The following is an 11125-nucleotide window of genomic DNA, read 5'->3' on the forward strand; positions in this document are numbered from 1 at the left end:
AGTCAAGGAAGACTTGTCGGTGTCACAACTATTGGCATTTGCAATAATTAATTGTCTCAACCTTGGAAAAATCATGACAAATGCAAACGAGGTTTAAAATAAATTCTCAAAACGCAAGTCTTGATACATTCAGATACAAATATTTACAACGTCATCAATATGTACGTATTTAAAATGATCAAATGAAAATGAATGAAAAACTCCAAACTTTTTTCGAAGTTTTATGAAATAATTGTAATATCATTTGATAATGTGTTTTAGGACTGATATAAATTTTGGTCGCGACTAGGGGAATGCAATACGGAAAATCCGTAATTCACAAAATCCGGATTTATCCTAAATTTAGAAATCAGGATTTTTAAATAAAATCGAACAGTAATTTACTTGCAAACAGAACTTTGTAAGTTTGTGCAACAGAATCCGCAGCGGATTAAATGATAAAACAATTGACGCTGTATCATTTTTAACGTCTCTTTTATTTCAGAGAAAAAATGTTATTTCTAAACACTTCCTTTGATTTTTGGTCGAAGTGGTGTTTTTGCTAATTTTTTTTGTACATTTTGTTTTATAGTATTTTGAAATATTTAATGGCTAATGTTTATTAATTTGTGCCTATCTTCTGTAAAGAGCCCTCGTGATTGACAAATCCTATGTGTTATGTATGGATCTCAATTATTTGATTGATATATTTTTTAAGTAGACCGCTATCGAATTCTTAGTTTTCCGAAAAATAAAAAATCCGGATTTCAAATACGATCTGGATTTACATTTGCAAATCATTTTCATCATTTGCAAATGCAAAATGGGTTTTGTCCTTTTGGTTACATTACCATTTCTTTTTAGGAAGTTATTAATGCAATTACCCTCACTCAGCATAATATTTTCGCCATGCAGATGTAAGATTCACAAGATTTTTTAATGTCTCTGGTAAGTATTGACGGGAAAATCGCCTTGCGACCGTTTGTACTCGGTATAATGCACACGCAATTACTTATTTAATTTTACTCTATCGACAAAATATTGGCATAATGATTCACGATTTAACAAATTTATATTAATCTTATGCACTAAATATAATTTATATTATGTATGTTTTAAAATACTAATAAAAATGTATTAAAAAAGACATAAAATGGTTATAAAGATAATAATAAGATAAGGCGTCGTTATTTCATATTGTGTTTCGTTCTGAAAAGCTTATTATTTCACTTTTTACATAGTGCAAGTCCCATGGCGCGTGCTCATTTATGAAAAGGTTACCCTGACACTGTGTAGCGGGTATCAGCTGACACCCTGATGCATCAGGAGTACCAGGGCGTGGGTTCACAAATCTATTTTGGGTCTGTACTGCAATCGCAGCGGCGGGTCACGAAACCTCCAACGCGTCACATACACGAACTTGAGTGTGTGGTCCTTGCCTAGTAACTCATCATTACACAGGATATCAATCTGAAATAGGCATACATTACTTTTTTTTAAAAGCACAGTAAAAACTTAAAAAAACGTCGCTGTTTATCATTTTTAGTATATAATATATTTAGATATAAACTCCATGAACCACCAAGCTCTCACAGAGGTATGTACACACAACCATGTAATCCGACAATGAATCAAAAGACATAGCGGCTCAGAACGACACAGAAGATGACGTGCATCCCGATACAGAACTCTTCGATATATTAACCGAATCGTTCGATCGCGCTTTCAGAGCTATTCAGAACATTCGAGCTAAGTTCGGTTCGGCTTCGGATACAATATCGTTATTGAACAGCATTTACAGAGTTAGTCGGTGAAATAGATTATATGAAAAATGAAAATTCTTTTATACACATTTTTAAGACTATAAAGGCCTAAAATATCGGATTGCATTTGTCTTGCATTAAAATAAATTGATAAAATTGAACACAATCTAGACTTTATTTAGTAACTTTGATTCGATAACTGTGTGCTCAATAACGTTTGTAGCCTTTGCCGGTCGAGAAGTTCGAGTAATGGTACGGGTGTGACGTCATTTCGGTTCGGTTTCGAATGAACGACATTTGACGTTCCGGGTGTTGTGAATAAAAATGAAAAGAAATCGGTCGACTACTGAGTTATCGTAAGGTTCTGAGTCGACCCCCCGGCCAGACAGGAGTCGGAGATAGATGCTGGATGGATGCAGAGTAGACTCACTCTCGATCTCCGTCAGACATCCGTCCGAAACAATTACTGCCAAATAAGCAATACTTGACCAAATGAAAAGACGCGTGATGCGAATGAAGCTTCATTCTTGATACTTGTCTTTTAATCCCTAGCCTACCTAATGGTCAAAAGCATGTACACACAATGATAGAAAAATTTTTCATAACAAGACTTTTCACACCCTACTATAATGCTCCGGCGTGGCCAACTACAGGGCAAAGTACTTTGGAGTGCCGAGCTCCCCGAAGTCGTCAGCAAACCCAGAAAGGCACTGAGATTCTTGGAAGAGCTTGGGTGGCACGAGGGCACCCACCACACGGAAAACAGGCGCCTGGACATCGAATTGCGGACATAAGCCCGTTTACATACCATACCATCATTTTAGTACATTGCAAAATACTTAGAAACGAAAACTTACTTCTCTATATTTTTCAATGCCATTTAAAACTTTCTTAGCTATAAACTTCTTCAGATGCGTTATTGTAGCTTGCGCAGAGCATCTGATGTAACTTCTTTTTAAAGTACGCAACGAGGTAGATTTACATTCGAGGCACACATTCACCTGAAAATACAATAAAGAGAATATTAATATGCACCCAAAGACAGCATGAACTCTAAAGTGTCTTCAGGTATACAGGAGCAATTCCCGACCTGCGGTCCGCCAGAATACGTGTGGAGGGCCGCATCTACTTCCGTGAGCTTCGTCATGTTTGTCCGGTTAGCAAATCTTCTAGTTACCTATTTTACCAAAATAAATAATTGCATATAAAATGGAATTATTTACTTAAATCCTAATTATTATTACGTGAAACAATTCTAATAACCATGTTTGATCCACAGACATGCATAAACAACACAGAATGTCATCAAAAAAACTTAACATACACATATGTAGCTAAAGTATGGATAAACAAAAGAGACTCTCCTACCTATCTTTTGAAAATGTAGTGATAACTTGAAGCAAACCGAAGTTTAACGCAAGCATATTACGTTCAACGCTTTTGCAAATACTAGGAGTGCACAAACTTACAGGTAGGTATCGTGGAACTCAAAGACGTCTTACGATCAAAGTACCTAGAGTGAAGCCGCAGTATCTTACAAAATAACAATGAATTACAAACATAGAATAAATGCAGGGCGTAACAGAAAGGCGTAGTCATATTAAAGGACCTAAACGTGTACTTGATTTAGACCCTCTGTGCAAAATATCAAACGAAAATGAGTTACAAAAAAGATTATATAAATTATTTCAATTTTAAATTAGAGAAAATCTAGCAGTACGTTAATTACGAGCACCTCATTCATAAAAGAACAGAAAACTCCCCAAAAACGAAATGCCGACAAAACATTATATCGTCGACTAAATTTGTAAACCACATAACCTCCATTGATGTAAACTTTTCTGTAGGCACAAAAAACAGTAAATCCATAAATAATTATATGCTTATACCTTTATTACACGCAAAATGGGCGCCTTGACGTCGAGTCGCGGACACCAGCCCGTTACACCAAGTACACCTTTATTTTATAACTAAATGAACGCCTACAAATTTATTTAAAGCTTCAGTTGCCCGATATGGCGCTTGAAAAGTAAAAGGGAATTTCCTCCAAAAACGGAGTCATGAGGTTTTCAAATATAGCCGACGATACGTATGTATACATATTATACGTTCAACTTCATATTTTGAATTCTTTTCAATTGCAACTAGACTGATATTAAACTAAAACATTTAAATAACATCAATTTATTGCAAGTTTAGGTTTTCAGGTACACCTGTAGGTAATTCATGCAATTTTAATACAGTAATAAGTAGCACAACAGGTAGTTGACAAATGTTCTACTACATATAATTGTATGTCAGTGTCCATAAACAATGTGTATGTGTGTCTGTGCTTGGCTGTGTGTATGTGTGTTAGTGTGTATAAGTTATTTATTTACGACAACGTTGTAATAGTAGGTTATATGTACTCACCGGTCCATGCGGTCGTTAATCATGTACATACTTGTTGTAGTATACCTAACTCACTGCACGCAATGCACGTGCACAGCTAACACATAATAAAATAAGGCCCAAATTGTCGATCCTGTCGCATTAAGCATATTTCCGCCGGTACATGAAATGTTCTACTCTTTGCGGCATATGCGGAGAGATTCGACTGAAGGCAATTTGTTTGTGCCATTTCACCTCTTCTGGGCTGTCCCACTGCTCGACTTTCAACCTTGAAACGACCCACTATTTTGCAGTCGTAGCACTATCCTCCTAAAGCATTCTCGCGAAGTAAAAGGTCGATGTGGATATTCTGGGATGCCATTGATAAACTGCTCCCAACAAATTTGACGAGCCTGTTGCAAGCTACCATCAATCGCGACATATTGGAAAATAATCAAATAATGGAGCGTTAATGTTTAGTCCTCACAATGCATAGGGCGGTTAATGATTAGTCTAAACACTTAAAAATCATTAGACAAATCAAAAATCATCATAGTCTGGTGGCAAAGGTGATCTACCTTTGATTTCACAGTCGGTTTTAGGATTCTCTTTCCATGGTACACAGTTTAATTGGGTTATATTTTTGCGATTATTATTAGAACCCTGGTCACCCGAGTTGGAAACGACAGGGCTGTTAAAGATATCGTAATATAGTAGCAATACATCAAGTTATCAATAATAATAAAGAAATCCCAATTTTTAACTCATAGCTGCAACAAAAACAAATTTGCAACCCTGGAGAAGGATAGAACAAAAGAGACTCATATCTGTATTCTGTACACTATTAGTATCCATACTTTTCAGATTGCAATACGAATAATCTCAGTACAGAGTACTAAAAAAACCGACCTCGTACGTGGAATGACATCTATTTGCCAAGTTTTGTTGAAATCGGTTATCGGAAAGTGTGCAAACCCGGATTCATCCCCTAGTTCGCCAAAGGAGATTTGATATGACATGATATGATTTGACACAGGAAGATAATAAAAATCGGTTCTCACTACTCAAAGTATATTGAGAGAGAAAAAACGCCTTGAATTGGAGAATAGCAAAACCAACCATTAAAATAATTGCTCCTAATAATAAAATTTAGGCGCTATTTTTAAAAATGAATCGTGAACAGCCATCCTTAGAGGTGGATGATTTTCCTCAAAATTAAATGGGCCCACTATGGAGGTACCCTCTTTCCAACAAAAATAGAATCATAAAAATCGGTTCACAAATACCGGAGTTATCGCGTATACGAAAAAAACACATAGTCGAATTGAGAACCTCCTCCTTTTGTGAAGTCGGTTAAAAATTAGGTTATATAATGAAAAATACACTTTTATTTATAGTAAAATAAGAATTAACACAAGAAATTACATTTAAGATAAATATTTACAATATACAAAGAATATAGTTAGACTATACACCCCCACCCATAAAATTTATTTTGTAAAACATCTTAAGTCTTTATTACCCTACTAAAACATAAAGTCGTTCCACTGACAACATTTGATAACTGCTTGATAACATTTTTAAACTCAAACAATATTTCGCGAACTACATGTTTCCGGCATCGTCAAAGGAATGAGATTCTCGTCGACTACCTACGCTGTTTTGCCGTGCTTGCTGCGTGCGTTAGAAAGAGAGATAATTTTATTCATTAATACGTATGCTGATCTGACGTCAGACTAGTACTGTGCAGTGGGTGTGTTTAGTTCAATGAGTAATCAAGTCTTCGAATTTTTGCGCCCTGGAACTACCGCAAAGAACGTAGTGGGAAGTCAAATTACAGTGTAAATGTGTTTTATACCGTGACTTTGAAGTATGAGTACACCCTTTCTATTACACCCTGTACATGTTGTGAATTCCAAAGTATGTAAAATTCTACTTTCTGTGAGGTCTCTGAAATGATTCAATAAATAAGCAATGAAACATATTCTCAACTCTAAATGGATTATGTATGTTTAAATTGCATTGTGATAACATTATGTACATTTTTACAGCCTGTTGATGTTAACAGTCAATGTGTATACAACTTACATACATACATATCATCACGCCCGGGTCCCACCAGGTAGGGGTAGATATAACTTTACAGGAAGAAAGCTTCAATTTTTACTAAGGATAATGAATGTAATAAATGCAAGTTGTATTTACAGACCTGCTCATCTTTACGATGGCAGTCAGTGTTGTCCGGCTGCTCGGGCTCGTCGCCAGCACCACCCTTGTCGTTGATCATGGCAGCGTCCTTTGGGCAGGTCAGGCCACGGGTGCGATAGAAATCGCGTTCGCGTTTGAGCTCACCTACAAATAAACAAACATACCATTGCCGTCCGCTGATTAGGCTGACAATTCAAGAAGACTTGGCAGAGACCCATAAGGTTTCAATTAGTTGTATTTATGGAGTTGACATGGGAGGCACATCAAGCTTAATATTCAACATCTGTTTAATGATGATTAGGGTATGTAATCTGGACAAACAAAATTACAATTTAAAATTGAACCTGGATTTTTTTACATTTTCACTCACGCTTCCTCAAACGGAATTTTTAAATTTTCTACCATAGAAATGTTAAAACTATTGATGCTTTATCACTTTTAAAATCTTTTTTATTTCAGAGAAAAAATTTCAGATTATTTCTAAACGTATTTTTACATTTATATTGACATGATAGTATATTGACAGTTAATAAGTGGTGTTTTTGTTAAACTTCTATAGTTCTTGTATTTTTTCTATGTTATAGAATATTTAATGGCTAATGTTTGTTAATTTTTACCTATATTCTTCAAGAAAACTGATTTCTTGAAATAGATCATCTCATGAAAGACAAATTCTTTGTGCAATTTTAAGAAGACTGTATATATTGTGTTATGTATACATTAAGCTACCATTTAATTCCAAAGATAATTTCTCTATCACCCTCCAAATTAAGGAAGCTCTGTACCGATGTCACTGTGCGGGAATTGAGGTAACTCTGGCCGGGATTCCCGGTCACAGTGGGATCAGTGGCAACGAAGCAGTAGACGCCTTTTCAAAAGACGCAGCAAGAATTGGCGTATGCAAATATCATAAGTGCTTTCCCAGAGATCTGCTCGCCATGATCAAACCCCAAATGCTCGCCTCCTGTTCGGAACTATGGCAGGAATCACGACAAACTGTTGGTAGATACTATTGGTAACCTCCAATCAAATTTTCTCACCAAACCCTGGTTTTTTAAACGACGCGATTTGCCAAAAAACTTCACTTCCACCATTATACGTTTGAGCTAAAGGCCATGTTTGCACCCCCTGTATTTTTGCGTAAAATCAGAGTCCGAGATCACTCTCTGTGCGAGTGCGGCCTAGACACATTTTTTCAATTGCCCTAATATTGCTGTTCCTCTTTATAACTTACTTCCTCCAAAATTCCCCCGCCCCATTAACTTAAACAACCTCTTAACTTTGGTGTTCTCCCCCCACATTGTTACTCTATGTAAATGTATCCACTTAAATAATATATATTTAAACATGTCAGTAGGCTGTGCTGATGATGTCATCAGCTATGTAGCTATGCTGGTAATTATGCCAATACACTCTGCGACATTACACAAGCTGCTCTCCGGATTGTGGAAAGATGGTGCAGACCATACGAACTATCGGTAAACCCAACAAAGATGGAACTAGTAATGTTTACAAACAAAAGACTACTAGGTAACTACCTACTACCCAAACTCTTCAGTACAGAACTACAGATATCAACCGCAGTCAAGTACTTGGGAGTAATACTGGACAACAAGTTGGACTGGAACAAGCATCTGGACAACAAAATTAAAAAAGCTACTATCAACTTCTGGCAGTGCCATAGAATATAGGTAAACAATGGGGACTTTCACCCAAGATAACACTATGGCTCTACACAGCGGTGATAAGACTCATGATCAATTACAGCGCGATAGTATGGTGGCCACGAACCAAACTGACGACCGCAACCGACAAGCTGGACAAATTCCAAAGACTCGCTTGCATGGCGACGACCGGTTGCATAAGGACAATTCCAACTGCGGCCCTCGAAGCGATGCGATCAATATCAGGATATCAACACCACTTGGTGACCACAACACAGTATTCCATGCTCAATGCATGGGCATCAAGTTGGTGGCAGAAGCAATCATGGCCAGAAGAGTAAAGAGTCACTCCATTCGAATACTCTCCGACAGTATGTCAGTACTTCAAGGTACGTATACAAAACCATGTAACTCTACAGTGGATTAAAGGATAGGGCGGCTCATGTGGCAATGACGCAGCAGATAAACTAGCCAGAAAAGGGTCGGAGACGGACGCTGTAGGGCCAGAACCCAGAGCGTCCCTCCCCTACCAATGGTCCAGAACAACTATACACAAAGGTACAAAATCTTCACATAATAATACATGGACCACCCTTACGGTTTGTAGACAGGCCAGCGTAGCACTCCCAATGCTCAATGCCAGTCTATCCCGAATATTAATTAAACTTAAAAGGTAAGAGCTTCGCGCTCTAACTGCCGCCCTAATGGGTCATGGTCAATACAATAAACACCTTTTCACTTTTCAATTTAGGTATCACAGACAGCCCTCTATGCAGAGCATGCATGGAGGGGGAGGAAACGGCTGCGCACATCCTACTATAGTGCTCCGCATCCTACTATAGTGTGCCAACTACAGAGCGAAATACCTTGGATTGCCAAGGTCGCTCCCCGAAGTCTTCAGCAAACCGAGGAGGCTGCTGAGATTCCTGGAGGAGCTTGGGTGGCATGAGTAGGACCCTGCACCCACTACACGCAAAATAGGCGCCTTGACGTAGAGTTGCGGATACCAGCCCGTTACACCAAGTACCACGTACCAAGTAATACATATTTATAAATACATGTTACATGTTTGTGTTGTCTTTTGTTTTAGATTCTCAACTGAGTACCCCCATGGACAAACTCATCAACACCGGTTAATGTGACAATAGAGCTCAGCATGTTTTTTTGTTTTGTTTTTCTTTTTTTACCTTTCGACCAAGACATTGGCAAAATCATCATTTCTCATAATGATGGAGCCATATAAATAAAAAGTGAAGTGAAGTGTTATGTATGGATCACAATTACCTACTGAAGATTAGATTAAGATTTGATTGATATTACACCAATACATCAATTTTGTTCAAGTAAATCGTGAACCTATTGAATTCTTAGTTTAAAAAAATCCAGATTTGCTGTGGACCTCGTTTTCGAAATCCGGATTTCTAATATGATCTGGGTTTGCAATCCCTATTTGTGATTACTTTTTAATTCTAATGCCAAGTAACATCTTATTATATAGGATCAAATCATATTATTATTATTATCTCTTTTGATATAAAGTATCAAGTTGTTCTTTAAGCTTTACAACAAACTGAACTAAATAAAGTTAACAAATGTTGTACATTCATGAGAAGATCTCGATGTACATACATTCAGGAGGAGATCTCATAGAGACTTACAAAATATTCAATGAGCACTAAAATGTGCGTAGCATGGAGGATATGTACCAAATGAATCACAACAGCCATTTGAGAGGTCACTCTCTGAAGCTAACCAATCCTCTATGTGCTAGCAACCCCAGAAAACACTTCTTGCCACTTCGCATTATGAACTTGTGGAATTCACTCCCAGAAACAGTAATTAGTGCTCCGACAGTGAATAGTTTTAAAGCTAGACTTGATAAACAATTTGAAAACTAACAATATACAAGTGCATTAGTAGTAGTGCATTATTTAAATAATAATTCATACAGTGAAAACATTGAGATTTGGTCTTTTATAATGAAAATATAAAAGACTTCTGAGGCATACTTACTGTCTTGCAGATCCGGAACTAATTTATAGACAATATCTTGCATTGTTCTGTCGAAGCTTATGTACTGTAGTGGATGTGACTGATGTATAACTATATTGCATGTTGGACAAGTATTATTCTCCTCTAGATGTTTTACTAGGCAACTTTTACAGACTGAAAAACAAAAGAACATATTTCAAAAATAGTCACTCATTAAGTTGTGCCTGTTTACAGATGAATAAGCAGTTAGATGGCAGAGTTATAAGAAATCATGATGTTTGTTTATTCTTAATAAGGTTGTTTCATTTAAAATTTTAGTAAATTTTGTACAGTTGGGTGTATCAAGTAATCAAGGATTTCAATATTAAGCAAACATGTTACGTAATTTTTTAAAAAAAGAAAAGATGTGTTTTGTTTACGAAAGCGAGGCGGTAAAGTTTTTTCCCAATTGCGAAGTTCGTGGAAGCCATACAAAAACAGTTAGCAAAAGTTAACCTCACTTTCTGAGTACAACGATTTTGTTGACTTCCAGTGATAAAAATAAATTGTAAGTATATGAGTTAGGAGATAAAGATGATTTTACACACCATTAGTGATCTAACAAGATTGAAGGTGAAAGAACTTACACGTATGAAGACATTCTGTAACCGTTGTTGCGTCGATAAAATACCCTCTGCATATCTTACAAGTTATATGACTATTGAGGGTTTTTAACTTTATCCTCCTTTCCATCGTCATCTTAGCTGAGTTTTTGAACCCCATCCATTTGACAAATAAACGCAAAATTAAGGAAAACAAAAAACTAGAACACAAGCCTCGACAGCTACAATTTAGTCAACTGATGCGTTTTTTTATTCCAAATGCGTTTTAATGTCACGTATAAAGCAGTGCAGTGGTAGCAACAAAAATGTGGTGATTCTATAAAAATCTTTATTTATTCAATAAAAAATAAAAACCATTTATTTATAGGTTGATAATACTCAACAGAGTAATAAATTTGATAATAATTTTTTCAATAACAAAACGCAGTGATGACGTCGGCGTGGTCTAATTCTGTTCACTGGGACTTTGATTACCGGTTCTCAGCAAATTTTCCGGTTTTAAAAAAAATTGATAATTGAAATTGTAATCTGTTATTGAAACAGGAGG

At 36.5% G+C, this 11125-nt stretch overlaps 1 protein-coding gene across 1 annotated transcript; it reads right to left on the reverse strand.

Annotated features, from left to right (window-relative positions):
- Nucleotides 1-1140: 1140 nt before the first annotated feature.
- On the reverse strand, nucleotides 1141-10708 carry LOC113239494 (polycomb group RING finger protein 3). Its single transcript, XM_026476525.1, has 6 exons — nucleotides 10603-10708; nucleotides 9998-10150; nucleotides 6322-6464; nucleotides 2833-2919; nucleotides 2600-2743; nucleotides 1141-1449 (listed from the first exon to the last, which is right to left on the reverse strand). Exons 1-6 carry the CDS (start codon nucleotides 10706-10708, stop codon nucleotides 1324-1326), a joined length of 759 nt encoding a protein of 252 aa, XP_026332310.1. The 3' UTR covers nucleotides 1141-1323.
- Between the last annotated feature and the right edge of the window lie 417 nt (nucleotides 10709-11125).

This window comes from Hyposmocoma kahamanoa, unplaced genomic scaffold, assembly GCF_003589595.1.
Source record: "Hyposmocoma kahamanoa isolate Upper Pololo Valley unplaced genomic scaffold, ASM358959v1 99879, whole genome shotgun sequence".
Taxonomy (NCBI): Eukaryota; Metazoa; Arthropoda; class Insecta; order Lepidoptera; family Cosmopterigidae; genus Hyposmocoma; species Hyposmocoma kahamanoa.